The 16809-nt window shown below is 45.4% G+C and overlaps 1 protein-coding gene across 1 annotated transcript in view; it reads left to right on the forward strand.

The window, feature by feature from the left end:
- The window catches only part of ttc6 (tetratricopeptide repeat domain 6), a 295077-nt gene that overhangs the window by 228204 nt on the left and 50064 nt on the right, over positions 1–16809 (forward strand). The window contains exons 24-25 of the mRNA XM_078563283.1: positions 609–761; positions 13287–13457. Of these exons, the coding sequence (XP_078419409.1) occupies positions 609–761; positions 13287–13457 (324 nt within the window). The remainder of the gene's footprint in view (positions 1–608; positions 762–13286; positions 13458–16809) is intronic.

The raw sequence follows: 16809 nt of genomic DNA on the forward strand, positions 1-16809 counted from the left end.
GTTGACCTCAGCTGGCTGAAATCTGGCTGATCCCCAGTTAGTGGGCAATTGACCTTGGCTGGTTGAAAACTGTCTGATCCTAGCTGGTGAGCGCTTGTCCTCCATCGAGTTGAAAGGCTGCTGGTACCGATTGCCAGCTCATCTCTCCGTGGAGGAACTTAAACACAAGTAGAAGTGGAGTTTTACTCCGCAATCTGCTCTGGAAATGCTAACACTTCAAAAATTTGATGTATTTTCACACAACATTCATTATCGCCTTGGTGAAAACAATGAATAAAACAAATGTAAATTTGCTACACTGTGGAGGACATCCACTCAAGCATTGATACTCAAGAAAAAGATTCACTTGCTCAACCAAATATAAATTGCTGTCTAAAAACATAGATTAGCAGCTCTAATCAACTCTTGGTTTTGCATTTATAGATGTTCTGAAATTATAAATGACACATTACTTATAATTACATTTCTAGAACTAAATGTAATTTTAAAATACCTTAATTGTAAACTCATATGTACAGCATTTATAATACAATATGAATTGAAAATACATGATTTTTCTTTTTAAATGAGTGACTGCCTTAATTAAAATCACAACTTTCCCCCTTAAGGTACTGGGAAGATTTCAAAAAGCATGGAATCAGTTTACAATTGCAATGGATATTGATCCAACATGTCAAGATGCTTATGAAGGTCGGGCAGTGGTCAATCTTCAGATGAACAATACCTTTGGGGCATTTCAGGATATCAATGCTGCATTGAAGGTATACTCAAGAATATTGCCCAAAAATTTCAAGGTACAAAACTCCAATGTAGCATGATTTGAAAACTATGATTTTCAAAAGGAGTGTTGTGCTAGATTAAAGTTCTGGATTAAGGAAGTCTTAACATTATACTTAGAAAAAACAGAGTATGATTAGAACAAGTCAACGTGGTTCTATGAAAGGGAAATCCTGTTTGAGAAATTTATTAGAGGTTTTTGAAGATATAACAAATGTAGTAGATAAAGGGGAACCAATAGATTTAGTATAATTGGATTTCTAAAAGGCACTCGATAAGGTACCACACAAAAGGTTATACACAAGATAAGGGCTCATGGAGTTGGGTGTGATATATTAGCATGGATAAAGGATTGTATAACAGACAGGAAGGATAAATGGGCATTTTCATATTGGCAGGCTGTGACTAGTGGAGTACTGCAAGAATCAGTCCTGGGGCCTCAGCTATTTACAATCTATATTAATGAGGAAGAGACAGAGAGTAATGTATGTAAATTGGCTGATGATACAAAGCTAAGTGGAAATGTAAGCTATGAGGAAGACACAGAGGCTGCAAAGAGATATAGACAGGTTAAGCAATTGGGTAACTAGACGGCAAATGGAGTATAATGTGGGTAGTGTGAGGGTATTCACTTTGGTTATAAGAATGGAAAAGCAGATTTAAAAAAAAAAGGGCATGAAACTTGTAAATGTTGATGTTCAGAGAGAAACTTGGGTGTAATCATACAAGGAACAAAATGTTAGCATGCAGGTACAGCAAACAATTGGGAAAGCAAATGAGTACAAGAAGAAAGAAGTCTTGCTACAATTGTACGGGGCTTTGACGAGACCACACCTGGAATACCGTGTACAATTATGGTCTCCATGTTTAAGGAAGGATGTACATGCATTGGAGGCAATACAATTAAGGTTCACCAGATTGGTCCCTGGGATGAGAGGGTTGTCCTGTGATGAGAGGCTGAGTAAATTAGGTCTATTTTCTGTGGAGCTTAGAAAAATGAAGGGTGATCTCATTGAGTCATTCAAGATCATAAAAGAGGCTTGATAGGGTAGATACTGAGGGGTTGTTTCCCCTGGCTGGGGGAAATAACAAAATTGAGAACATGGGGACACAGTCTCAGGATAAGGAGCTGATGTTTTAGGACTGAGTGAAAAATTCTCTCTTCACTTAAGGGTTTTGAATCTTTGGAATTCTGTACCCTAAAGGGTTGTGGATGCACCAGCGATTATATTTAAGGCTAAGATAAACATATTTCTTGTATCTTAGGAATCAAGGGATATGGAGAGCAGGTGGGAAAATGGAGCTGAAGCCCAAGTTCAGTCATGATCACATTGAATGGCACAGCAGACTCAAGGGGCCATATGGTCTTCTTTGGCTCCTATTATGTTCTTAAGAAATTTGGGACTGGATTTTCTCCAGAGGCAGGAAACAGGAGCTGGGACTATTTCCATGTCAGAAACCGGCCTCTGGTAGGAAATGGACAGGAGTTCAGATTTTTTGTGGCGGGGGGAGGGGGGGCGGGGGGGTGGGTGGATGAGCTCTTAGTTGATATGGAGACACATTTCCAGTCTAATTAAAGCTAGTGGGGACAGGAATGGAGGCAGGTCAAATGAAATGGGAGACTTATTCAGGCATCCATAGCAGACATCAGAGGCTGCTGGTTATCCTCAGGAAGAGTTTGTGCCAAAGCCTTCCAATGGATCAAAAGGAAATGAGGCCATAAGGGAACTGGAGGACTAGCATCCACGAGAGAGAGGAGGAAGGTCCTCTTCCTGGAGGGGGGTGGCCACCTGGTCATGGATAGGGGCGCATCTCACTGTTCAGCGTACTCTCCTTCTATCCCCCAATTCCTTCTCCTGTGTTACCTGATTCTCCTCCCCTCATGAGCCACTTCGATGGCCTCACCATCCTCAAGGTCCACACCTCGCTGGAGGGATACAGAGAGCATGCAATAGACCACAATGACCACGACTCTTGCAGGAGTGCATTGCAGGTAGCACCTGACTGGTCCTTGTGCTAGACCCAGCAATGGGTCTGTCTGAGCCTGCAATGCTCCATTGGTTCAGAATCTGATGTGTCATCCAGCCTTGGTGAAGAGGGCATCTGTCACGTGTGATGCACCTGTATGCATCTGCCTGTGAGATGCTGTAGAGACCTGCACCGAAGGCAGCAGAGATTTTTGTGACCATCTGCCCAGGATCTTAATCTCCTTCCACACTGATTCTCAGTCATCCTCTGGTATCTCCTCTGCCTGTGGATACTGTGCTCAGGATAGTGTTTCCTTCTCCTCCAATGGCATCCTGATGGCCAACTCTCTGCCCTTCTTGTGCCACTGGTACTCATCTCCAATGGCCTCAATTTCTAAGGCCACAGCTCCCAATTCCAGCTGCAGCTTTGTTGGTGCTCAGCTAGGGTCTAAAACAACGACTGATTTGATGCCCATGTGATGCCAGATGGCTGACAACCATCTGAATTGGCAAAATTCTTAAAGCTGGCTATTCCTCTGACCTGTAATGGGCTCTGCTGTAATTTTTACTTTAAAGGGGTAAGCCCTTTAACCTATAATAAGCATATATGCTTATCTTCAGAAACTTATCTGACCTCCATGACTTGCCCCAACATGGTCCTCACCTGACTTCAGATGGTCTGAGGCAGGCAACTGCAGAATGCTGACCAGAAAATCCAGAGATGTGCTTTTAAACAGCCCTTAATGTCAATTGGTTTATTTTGCAATGTAGGCAAGTTCACAGGCCCACACAGCTCCCCCTCTCCCTACCCTGGGGAAATTTAAGACATTGGAAATGGATACGGGACGTCCAGATGCACAGTGTCACTGCCATTTCTCCCAACTGCCTGCCTCTGTTCTGGCCCGATTCAGGCCCCAAAAATCTGATCCATGCATCACTGCAATGTCAGGCAGTGGGACTAATTAGCACTTAAGTCACCCAAAAGTGAAATGGGAAATTACTAACCCGATTGTGGTTGGTTCCACAGCCATTGAATAGTGCAAGGATCTAAACAATCCAGGTGTCCACCTGCATCAGGCAGAAACTTGTTTTAGGATACCACTGCAATTGTGACAGGACAAAAATATAAATAAAAATCAGGGCAGCTGCTCAATGAAAGACTGCTCAAGGAACAGGGTGCTAGAGGAAATAAACTGTAAGTTCGTTACAATATTAAACAGATGTGCAAGTGGCATTATTTCTTTCCCGAGTTGTATTATTTTGGAAGATAAAGGTTTTTCCTTTCTTGAGGAAGCTACAAGGAAGGTTACTGCAAAAATGCTGCCAGAGGGAGGAGTGGAGTGGTCAATGTGGATGGCAATATCCGCAAGTAGGATGTACAGAAATTGGCCCTCTGTAAACATGAGGTATAGTATCCAGTGTTAGGAAGAACTGGCTGAATCCTCAGTCTGTAAATGGTGCTGCACTATCTTTCCAGGCTGGAGGAGACAGGAGATCACTGCCTTAATGGCAGCAGTATAACCTTTGATCAAAGCTGCTGATAGTGGTGACATGTCCTCTCGTGTTGAAGGATTTACTGCAGTCCTTTGCATTCAGTGGTAATTTCTCAGGTGCCGTGTATAAATCGATGACTGATCTGATGTAGCCTGCTTTCATCACCACCAGGTTGAAAGTTATGTTTTTCCTTAAAATACTGCAGTTAGAAATAATTACATTCGTAGAACCAACAGGGGAACAATAGTGCCACAGGACTAATAATCAAAAACACAAGTTCAAATCTCATAATGTAAGTTTGAGAATTTGAATTCAATTTACAAGAGAGTTTGGAAATAAAAAGCTTGATCAGCAAAAGTGATCATGCAGATTCTTACAAGATCAACTAGATCACCAATGTCCATTGTGGAAGGAAACCAACCATTTTACCCAAACAGCCAATAATGGGACTACCAATCAACACCAGCGCGATTGCTTCTTAAGCGACCCAGCAAGCCACTCAATCGCATCAAATAAAAGGAACTCCCAATGCCATCCTCTTTGGGCAAATAAATGCTGCCCTTTCCAGCAATGCAAACAACCCAAAAATGAATGAAATGAAACTTAATGTGCTGTGATTGTATTAAAAGAAAGACACAAAATATCTTTCCTTTGATAGATGGTCCCATACTACTTAATTCAAAATGTCTTAGTTTTAATTAAACTGATGCATCTCAAAGTTGCAGATGACAATAAGCATTTTTGTGTTAGTGATTAATATCAAACTTAATGCTGTAAACTGATTTTACAATTTAATAGAAGAATGTTTATAAATTTTATTTTGGACAATGAAGTTAGGGAGCACACTTACATGTTGCCAAGTCTTGAGTCTCCAATTTGTGGTCTGCAAGTGTAACTATTCTTGCTGTTGCAGTTCTGTGCCAGATGTGTCAGTTAGAAATGGCAGATTTTTTTTTAGAAAAGGAAAACATGATTAAAAATTCGTGTCAGCTGAAAATGAAATTAATTGTTTTGTGATTGCCATGATCCAGAGAATTGCCCAATTCTAAAGGTAACAGTTGTTATTTATAACCTTTAATTTGTGCAATAACTATTTACAGTAAAATCTTGAGTCAAATTCAAGGGGAAGCGCACCCAAATGTATATTAAGGGGAGCTTTGTAATAGCCGAGGAGGCCCTGTTCCCACATGAATGTGTCTCTATGTAACTCGATATGCCTACAAACATGGCCCATGTCAAAAACAACAGATTCAAATGCTGAATGAAAACACAGTAAAGTAGTAGATGTGTGAAAAAGTATTTTTTCAATTTGTTCACACCTTATTGTTGTATTATTATAATGACATAATCCTTAGGCTTACTTACTGTATAAGACACAAGGCACCAATCACTCCTAAGATATTTGGTGAACACGTCGTGGATTCGTTTATTAAGACGAGGCACATGAGAACAGTTAGACATCAGAGTTATGTGCGCGTGCACTGCTCAAAGCAAAAGTGAAGCTTAAGACTAGATCACATGACATTTCCCTTCTAGCGAAATCATGCTGAGATCCCTTAAAGGCATATTATAACACTTACAATGACCTGACCTTGTAAAAGGCTGGGGCTTTGCCACGAAAAAGGCTGGGAGTTAACGCTGGAAAAACTAATCTTTTTCGGCTTAGTGTGTTGCTTTCAGATGTGCGCATTACAGTCTGCCATGTCATCAATGCAGTCAAAAATGTTTTCAGTGGTTTTTGTTCTGGGATTTTGTACTGCAGCACATCTCTATGGCCTTCACGGCATCAGTCAGGGCAACTCGCCTTTCTTGTAGGTTTGGACCAGTGGTGGGAATGTTCTCTGCTTGAGCTGCCTTGAGCCACTTTAGCAGAGCATCTTTGATGTCAAGATAGGCAGCTGTTCTCATCCGTACTGGAGAGAATGCCTGTTTGTCGAACTGTTCCAAGATGTTCGCATTATGTTACGTAATGTTGGACAAGCTTGATGGCGGAATCTCCCACTCCTCTGCAATGTCCACTTTCCTCTTCATGCCATGGTTTTCCATTTGCTGCATCAACTTCACCTTCTCTCCGATCGACAACACTTAGGCCAAAATTTTCCGTTAGGTGGGCGGAGCAGATGCTGACTCGGCTGTGCCGCCATTTTGCACGGGCGGGCTAATTAAGGCCCACCCAATGCATTTCTGACTCCTGTGGAGAGCGGGAGCCTAAAGTTTGCAGCGGGTGTGTACAGACCGCCGGGTCCAATGGCGGCCCAGCAGTCTGTATAAAAAAAGGCCAGGCAGCCTCCTCTAGGCTGTTCACTATGGCCAGCTGCAGGTGGCACTGCAGGGGGTCTGCTCAGCAAGCCAATGTTGAGGGAAGGCTAGAGGAGGAGGGCTGGCTGCAGGGTAGGCCAGCGGGGGGCCAATGTGCCCCTCGCTTTTCTGATGACTGCCTTGCTGCCCTTGTCGAGGAGGTGGCAGCACGGCGGGGTGTGCTGTATCCTCAGGATGGGAGGAGGAGGCCCCCAACATGACGAAGCGTGTCTGGGAGGAGGTGGCGGAGGTGGTGAGCTACCGCGATGTGGTGCGGCACACCAGGATCCAGTGCCGTAAGCGCTTCAATGATTTGTTGCGCTCTGGAAGGGTGAGTACCATGTTGGCATTGGGCAATTAACCCAGCAGGTAGCCTTAGCCTTTGAGCAACCCCCCCAACGTCTTAGTGTCGTGACTGCATTGACTCATGTTGCGCATTTGTCGCATGCTGGGTGGTCAAGCAGATAGTGCCCATGCTTACATCAGCCTCAGTGGTTCATGAGAAGATGGGTTCTCCCCGCACCATGTGTTGCTCTTAGTCACACATGAGTAGTCTGGGGGCAACCTGCAGGAGATGCAGCTAGGCTCATACTCAGAACTCCAACACCTGTCCTATTCACAGTGATGAGATTGTGGAAGGGGAGCCTCAAGGTCTCGTGGCCAAGAGCCATCTGGTGCCCTCAGCACCTAGTTGCGCCGCCTTTCCATGGGAGCTAAGACTGTGGACTGAATTTTGCCCTTGATGGGTGGGTGGGTGGGCCCGACTAACTCAGTGGCGAGTGGGCAGCCGATCACTTCTGCTGAAACGGGCCCCGCCGCCATTTTACGTGGGCGGGCCAATTAAGGCCTGCCCAACGTGACGACCGATGGGAAGTGCTATGAGCTTCCTGTGCAGGCAGAGGGTTGGGTGGCGGGGGGGAGGGATTCCCCAACTGCGAGAATGCGCTCTTTTGCGCATGCACACGAAGGACAGCACATCTCCCTGAGGCTAAGTGGTGCCTCAGGGAGATCGCTGAAAGGCTGTGAAAGATTAAAAATAGAACAATAAAAAAAATCATTAACTTGTCCCCTTCATGTGAAAATGTCACACGAGATGGGACATGTTAATGAAGTACACAAAAACTTTATTAAACTTTTTAAAATCCGAAATCAAACCTCATCCCGCCAGTGGATGAGGTTTGTTAAAAGATCACTTACCCGCCTGCCCATTGGGCCTGTGCGCTGAGCCGAAGTTCACATGGGCTCCTCAAAATCGGTGACTTAATGGCCTTAACAAGGCCTTTAATTAATGGCGGGTGCGCGTCGTGCTGCATAGCGCGCCTGCTGACCTAAACATCGCGATGCCGCGCGCTGACGTCGGGACGCTCACACGACATTTTAAGCACTGAAGTGTGGACTCCGCCACTCGCACGTCAACCAGAAAGTTCAGCCTGTGTGTTTCTGAAAGTGATGGGCGCAGAATGTGTCCAAGGTGGCCGTTGTGGGGGGTGGGGGGTGTTGGGAGCGGCCGTACTATATTTTTGTGACCGATCACCAGTAGTGTGGACAGGAGGCACTGGGGGTCTCAGATGGGCCACTGTGGTTGGAGTGCTGTGTGCGCATGCAGAGTACATGAATGATTAGGCCCAATGCATGGTCCTCTGTTTTGCAGGAGAAAAATGCGCATAAAGCGCACGAACAGTCGGGCATTGGAGGCAGCCAGGCCCAGATCATCTTGAGCCATTTCGAACAGGAGGCCCTGGAGCTAGAAACCCGCCATGTGCCCAGGTCCACAGGTGTCGGTGAGGCTGGGGTGGAGCAGCTAGGTATTTGAGGTCCACAGTCCCATCCGCTCTGTCTTCCCACCATCCAAAGCACTGATGATTGTTGGAATTGTTGATGCAGCAACACTGCTCATTCACAGACTGGTAGAGTCAGGCATGTGGGTCATAGACAAAGGTCCCTCAGCCCTTCGAAGATGTGCGTGTCTAGCACCTTCCAAAGTCGCCTTATCCCATTTCTGACCACTATCCCCATGGCCTTGTTTGTCATGGCATCACTACTGCATATCCAAATACTTATTACATCTTAGGAGGGTTTCTGCCTCCACCACCCTTTCAGCCAGTACGACCCACATTACTCTGTCCAAAAGTTCCTCATCACCTCACCTATCAACCTCGTGCCCCTTACCTTAAATGCCACCAGGTTAATCATCCCTCCGCCAAGGGGAAAAGTTGCTTTCTGTCCACCCAGTCTATGCCCCTCATAATGTTATGAGGCTCAATAATGTCGCCCCTCAATCTCCTGTGCTCCATGGCAAATATCCCCAGTCTATGCTATGTGTCCTCATAACCCCAACTCCTCAGCCCAGCATGCATCCTGGTCAGCGACCTCTGCACTCTCTTCACTCCAATCATATCCCTCCCATGAAGCGCTGGTCACAACTGAACACAGAAGTGTAGCTGTGGCCTCGGCAGCATTTTCTGCACTTGCAACATGACCTCCCTGTTCCTATAGTCTATTCTTCGGCTAATAAAGGCAAGTATGGCATTTACCTTCTTAAATGCCTTATGTACCTGTCCCGCTACCTTAAAAGGGCCTGTTGACATGCCCAGCAAGGTCCCTCTAATCGTCCTTACTTTCCACGGTCCTACTATTCCTCGTGTATTCCCGTACCTTGTGTTTGTCCTGCCCAAGTGCATCACCTCACACTTATCCACATAACATTCCATTTGGCATTCCTTAGACCATCTGACCAGCCTGTCTGTATCTGCCTGTAATGTTTGGGCCTCCTCCTGACTATATGCCACCCGACCAATGTTCGTCTCCTTAGGTTCTGGAAGGTTGAATGCATTATGAGCCAGGGGGAAAGGGATGAAGTGTGTCACTGTGTGGATGCTAACTGATCCACTGTCCTTGTTGCTATTTTCAACATCATCAGACCAGGTTCCATTATAGATGTCCCCTCTCACACCCGAAGGCCCTCAACTGTCACCTGCATCACACCATTTCAGTGAGGCAGGCACCAGTGTAGAGACTAGCACATCGGTGGGAATTGTAACATCGGCTGGTGTCCCGGGGCACAGTGGAGAGGGCACTTCATAAAATCGCTGGAGGAGCTGGCAGAGACAGAGAGTGCTGATGGCGCCAGTAGCCGGAGGACTGCAGGGGACCAGGCGGGTGCTGAGTCGGGCTGTGATGATGTGCCTCTGGAGTCGTCTGCGATGCAGCAGCTGCAGGAAATGCAGCCGGGTGTGCGGGAGCATCTGGGAGTGTTGCATGAGACGATGCTTCACTTGGTGTCCATGGTGGAGGAGTCCACGCGGAGCATGAGTGATGCCATGAGCCTCATGTCAGAGCATCATGCTTCCTCCATGGAGAGAGTGGCGACTCTCCTGGAGAGGGGTTTCCAGCAGAACAACCAGCTTCCCCTGGGGATACGCTCAGGCCTGCAAGCCCTCACAGCGCCAGTGGCCACAGCTGGTCATTGGCAATGTGGGAGATGGTCTGGGCACCAAGTGTCCCAGCTCGGTGCCCATCCATTTATGGTAAGCAGGGAGGTCCGAAGTGACCTCACGGCGCAGCAGCTGCCTGTCATCTCTGCGGGCTCCTCTCATGGTGCTCTGGATGAGGGCAGCAGCTCCTCCACTCCTCTGCCAGTGACCGTTGCATCCATTGAGGCTGCAACGACTGGGGCGATGCCAGCTGTGGACCTGGCCACTGCCAGCACAGGCTCCACGGGCCAGAGGACGTCTGCCAAGATCATCGAGGCCAACAGGACAGCAGAGTCAGCAGGCTGTCTCAGGAGCCACTCCAAGTGATGGGGCGGCACCAAGACGTAGCACCCGCAAATGTAAGCATAGGCACGTTAGGCACTCCACGGGTTTCTCACTGGTGCTTTTGTGTTGGCCCTAGATTAGGGAATTATTATTTTTTGGGGTTGTAAAAGTGTTTGGGATTCATTTTGGTGGACCATATGATGGGTCAAAGTAAAATCCAGATGTGTTACCATGGCTGAGGGTGTTTCCTTTGTGCTGCATTTGTATGTTTCACAGACATGTCATGAGTGTTTGAGTGGACATTGATGTTTATGTCCAAAGCCCTTAGTTGCAGCTGATGAGGTGGAAGATGTAGATCTAAGTGCCACGTGTGGAAGCGCCAGGCAATGCTGGTCCTGCAGATCCATGTGTGTGGAGCTAGCTGAAGGTTTGTTGGATTAAAGTCTCCCGGGTGTCCCTGCCTCCTTGGTGTGGTCCCGGGTCAGCGTTCAGCCCCTCATCATTGCCCTGTGCTTGCTCATCCTCCGAACCACTGCTGGAGTCATCATGTGCAGCCACATCCACTGTGTCAGCGTCTTTATTGTCCACTGCATCCCTCCTTTTCAGCGCAAGATTGTGCAGAGCGCAGCATGCTACCACTATCACAGAGACGGGATCTGGGGGGTCCTGGAGTGCGCCCCCTGAGCGGTCCAGGCATCAGAAGCGCATCTTGAGAAGACCGATGGCTCTCTCCACCACAGCCCTTGTGGAGCTGTGGCTCCTATTGTAGCGCTCCTCAGCTTCTGTTCTTGGATGGCGGAGAGGCGTCATGAGCCACCTTCTGAGGGGATAGCCCTTGTCACCCAGCAGCCATCCATCCAGCCAAGTCAGAGCACTGAAGAGCCCCGGCACCTGGGAGTGTCTGAGGATGTAGGCATTGTGGGAGCTGCCTGGGTACCTTGCACAGACTTGTAGAATCTGCATCCTGCGATCACACGCTATCTGCACGTACATGGAGTGGAAGCCCTTCCTGTTGACAAAGGCACCAGGCTCACCTACTGACGCCTTGATGGCCACATGTGTACAGTCTATTGCACCCTGGACGCAGGGGAAGCCAGCAATGGCCGTGAAGCCTCTGGCTCGCTGTGTCTGACTTGCCTGGTCGCAGCAGAAATGGATGAAGGTCAATGCACGTCTGATCAGAGCGTCTGTGACCTGCTTGACACAAGTGTGGACAGCTGATTGGGAGACACCGCAAAGATCACCCACTGAGCCCTGGAAGGAGCCAGATGCATAGAAGTGGAGGGCAACTGTGACCTTCAGAGCCGCTGGCATTGGGTGTCCGCCCACACAGTTAGGGGAGATCTCAGCCAATCATCTGGCAGATATAGTTCACTGTCTCCCTTGACAGTCGGAGCCTTCTTCAGCACTGCACCTCAGTCATATTGAGGTAGCTGCTTCTCCGCCTGTATACCCTGGCAGCAGGATAGTGGCATCTGCTGCGGCCCCTTCCACCTTGGACTACCTCTCGGCCCAGCGCCCCTTGTGCCTGCGCATGTACTTCCAAAGGTGGCTCCCCTCGAGGCTGATTGTGCATGCCTGGCCTCCTCCTTATTCTAGCCCTCCCTTCCTCCTCAGAGGAGGTACCTCCATTGGACATATCAGAACCCATACCCAAGCTAAAGGGAGGCCTCTGGAAAGCTGCAGGTCCGATAAAGATTCCTGACTGCAGAGTGCTGACCTGAAGGTTGAAAGGACAGAGAAAGCTGTTGGAAATCGATCTGAACTGCTACAGATCACACAGACAAGTTTAAAACACTTTCTGCAATAAATACTCATAGACCAGATTGACAACCCCACTGAACCCTCTTATCCCACCCATGGATGAGTTTTATTAAAAAGTCTCTTACCCGCCTGCCCGTTGCGCCCATGTGCCGAGCTGAAGATCACACGGGCACCTGAAAATCGGTGTCGATTGCCGAGTTAAGGGCCTTAACAAGCCCGTTAATTAATGGCGGGCGCGTGTCGCACTTCATCGCGCGCCCGCCCAGCTAAATATCACGATGGCGCAACGGCACTACATGTCATTTTACGTGCTGATGTGTGGGGCCCGCCCCCGCCCCTGCCCCCGCCCCTGCCCTGGCCCCCACACACCCCCCCCCACACCACCCCCCCCCCCAAAATTCTGCCCTTAACTTTCTCACAGATTTAGCCATTCTTACAGGTTTCACACATCCTTTCACAGGGAGATCTCGATCTCAAATGATGGTTTTCCCAGTGTTCCATGATTTTGCACACGTGTGGTCTAACTGTGCTGCGATTGGTCAGTGCAGTCATATGACAAGTTTAGGTTCAGCTAATCCAGAGTGATCAGTGGGAAGTTTCCGCTTATCACAGGCATCTGTCTATTGGATTTGCTGTCCTGCCAGTGAGAACGGTTGACGACTTTGACGCGAGCAGAATTTCATGTCATCAGAGTTTGGCTCATCACGATTTCACTGCAGCTTCCTGCTTGATTAATCAACATACTGATTTTGGCTTTCCATAATCATTTATATTTACGGCAATTGTATTTTATCTTTCCATAATTTAGAACAAGGTACTCTCTTGCTGCAGTTTCGATTAACTGTTCAGCTTCTTGCAGACATTTTATATTAGAAAAAGCAGAGGAGGTAGAAAGAGGGTATTCCAAATAATTGCACTACCTGTATTCACTTCAATCACTGCTGCAGTGATAACCACAGAGTTTCCTTCTTCCCTCGAGATTTACACTCCAGTCAGCGAGATATAGCACCTACCTAGTGTTACCATAGCATCGGCAGCTAACTCAGTACTGACCATAAGTAAATATTGGACCTTCTTGGTCTGCATGTCTCACAAAAAGGGGGATATAGCACACCCAATTACATCAAACTTTGAAGCTATTACTGTTAATGATTATTAAAGCATAAAACAATTCATTGCTGAATAAATTACCTCTAGTAAATAAAAGGTATTTTATTTCTTCTTTCAGATCAGTCAGTCTGCAAAGTTGTTTACTAACCGAGGGGTGATAAGCCAGTTCACAGGAGATCTGCCCAATGCTATGAGGGACTATCAGAAAGCTATAACTCTTGATCCCACCTATTCACTGGCTTATTTTAATGCAGCCAACCTCTACTTTTACAACAGACAGTTTTCACAGGTACTGTATTTTTTCCAACATTTAATTTTTTTTTACACTTCAATGCTTTAAATCCACTTTGCAACGACTCAATGTTGATTCATGTGTCCACTTTTCATATAGAAGGCTTAAATATGTTAATATAAATTAACACACTCTTTGCGAATGACTTATTTTTCTGCTGCATCAGGAAGTAGTTTGTGAAGCAAGTAAAAAGAATATGGGGTAGTTACAACATAGGATTGAGAAATCAAAAGAACATCCAGGATTGAGAAATCAAAAGAACATCCTAGTGTAAATTGTGGTTTTGAGTCGCTGCCAACATATTCAGAGCATAAAGGTCCACTAACTGCTATGCATTGGCAATTTTCTGCAGGTATCCAATTAATGAAATCTTGGCCTGACTTTTTGCTCCCAAGCCAGGTGTGCAGGCTCCATGAACCCCAACTCAGGACAGACTACCCCTGAAACTGCCACAAATCAACAGATTTTCACTGTGGGGAATGGAGGGTGGTGGGGCGGGGGGGGGGTGGAAAAGAGGGGTGGGATGCATACTGAAGTTGGGCCTACTCCCCCAGAAACAGTCCCATTTGTAATAAGAAAATTAAGGCCTTCCAGCCCTCACACGCTCCAAATGCCCCATCCATGGCAACTCATGCCCCCACCCATGACCTCATATAGCATCTATGCCAACTTAGTGCTAACTCATGCCAGCCCATGACCCCAGCACCCTTTGCCCTTATTCCCACGCCGACTCACCCAGTATCCACCATGGGCAGACCTCAGGAGCCATGCACAGATTAAATTAAATAAAGTTTAAGTATCTATTATAGAATTCGCTATATTAGAAAATACACTGTCATTGATAAAAGCCCATTCAATACATTTAAATCCCTTGAAGTACCTAATTATTTATAAAAACAAACATGGCCAAGGCATAGAGCTCTCCTGTCTGAAAATTGGAGCCCTTATTTCCCCAACTTAGTTAATGACCATTTCTTCATCATACATGCATTTATGTTGTGCCTAGTTTTCAAATATGAAAATTGTAACCCATCTATTTAATTGGTATAATATCATAGAGTTGCATCCATAATAGGCAGCTTGTATAGGATCTGATGGATTAAAACAATTTGGAAACACCTTCTTGTAAGTTATCGGACATCCAACTTATTCTTATTCAATTTGTGGAATAATTACTGAACTTTATTTGGGTTTCAAATTTAAAGATATTTTCAACCAACACTTAACAACTTTGCATGGAATAGCAACTGAAGATTCTAGTTTATTTACTTCTACCTCACAAGCAAGGAAAAGCACATCTAACCGCTTCCTGGTCTAAGCCTTACATTATTCTGTATTATATAATAAATCAAAGAAATCCAGTTAAAGATCATTATTTACCTTTCCACACCTCCACCCATCACCCATCCCCACCCCGTGTTCATGATGCCAAAGGGAAGTTTACGCCAGAAGCACAACACTTTCCCATTTTAGGCTAACACAGGCAGAACATTCTACTGCAATAATACTCTTAACTGCAAAAACAAAAGAGCACCCTCTTCTACATATGCCATACGTCGTCAAACATCCACACTTTCTGCATATTTAGTCAACTTCTATAACTAGTTCATGCTTCCTGGCTTCTTCAATGTTGGTTAGCTGGTGAATTGTCCATTCTTTTATCCGAAGTTGCTGTGGGCAGATAGCAAAGGGAGAGTTTATAGTCAGTCCCACGAAATTAAGTGTTCGCTAACAAACTGTTGCATAACTAACCACCAATTTGTACACAGATTAAGAGTCCTGATAGTTTAGTATTAGTCTGAGTAACTATATTTCACACCCATAATGCATGTAAAATGTTGTTGTTCCAACATGAATATTTGTGTTTTTCGTTCATTCTGACAAATACTTTCACAGGCCTAGGTTTGAAGCCAGAGCCAGATTGTTAGAATCACTAAATGAAAATGAGCCCAGCTTTGAATTTCTGCCACAGTAAGGATTTTTTTTGGATAGTTAACTATTTCAGATTTAAGTTAGTAAATATTAAGACTGTCAGATTAGCTTTCTGAAGCTTAGATACAAAAGGAGCACATGAATGAAAATTACATTACCAAGAGTCAATTTGTTCAGCAATTGCCCCCAGCCAGATCTTGTTGCGTGTTAAATTAAAATTATATTAAAAAAAAAATCTTGCATTTACCATGTACCTGCTCTATAGGCAATCTTTTGTTCCTCCTATTTTTCCTTTTGCTAAAGGATATCCCAAGATGACTTAAATCACTGTTAGAAGATTTCTCAGAAAGTGGCCTGGATCTGTCCTTAAGGACTTCCTCAGTCTTTTTCTTGCTGAGCAGTTTCAGAGATGTCTGTAGTGTTGGATCATGTTGAACAGCGATTTCTTTAGATGTAGTGGCATCTGCAGTACTGGACATGTGAATCGGTTCAGTTTCTGACAAAGTCTGATTTGCATGACTTTCTTCAAGGATTGTTGAGAGATTTGCTCCTCTAGAAGAGGTAGATTTGCTTGACATTCCTGTGCTCCATTGTTTAGCTCCCATTTTATAATTGGCATTATTTACAATTCTAGGCTTCTGAGTGTTCTCCAGACTTGGAGATGTTTCCTCAAAGCTTTCATAATTGATGTTTGCAAATTTAGATATAGGAGAGATGGCTGACATTCCAGATTTGAATGACACTGATTCGCAAAGCAGCTTGTGTGTTTCAAAGTTGTCATATTCTATACTGAACAGCTCTATGTTCTTTCCCACTGGGTTCTCACTGTTTTCAAAGGACAATTCTTCAGGAGTGCTACATTTCACAGAGGATGAATGTCCAGCCCTCAATATCTCCATATTTATGGAAGGCACTTCCTCTTCAGACATACCTTTGATGGCAGAGGACAGAGCACAAGAGATGCAGTTTTACAAGGGAAATAAAACACATGGGCCTGGAATTTCTACTTGATTGCACTAGGATCTTCAGCAAAATTTGTCCGAGTTTGAGGTAACTGGTGCAAAGATCACAGTATTGCTTTCAGCAAGATTCTAATTTCTGTGATCCTTTGCACTAGTTTTAAAAAGACAATCATGCTGGAGGCCCTGCCCACAAAATAGGCCACACCCACATGCAAATTATTCTCCAATGGGGGTTTTTTACTAATCATGATCGTTTGCATGCCATCAGGGAGGCTTTAAAAATAAAGCTGGTTCTTATTGGTGCCAAAATCAGTTAAGTTTTGAAAACTTTTGGAAGTAATTTGTTTTAATTTACTAAGAAATTGACTCTTACCTCAACTGGAAATTTTTTTAGAAGAAGTAAATTTAAATAATTTAAAAATCAGCTTGCTCAGGGGGTGGATAGACACTGATTA

Source organism: Cetorhinus maximus, chromosome 18, assembly GCF_964194155.1.
Source record: "Cetorhinus maximus chromosome 18, sCetMax3.hap1.1, whole genome shotgun sequence".
Lineage (NCBI taxonomy): Eukaryota > Metazoa > Chordata > Chondrichthyes > Lamniformes > Cetorhinidae > Cetorhinus > Cetorhinus maximus.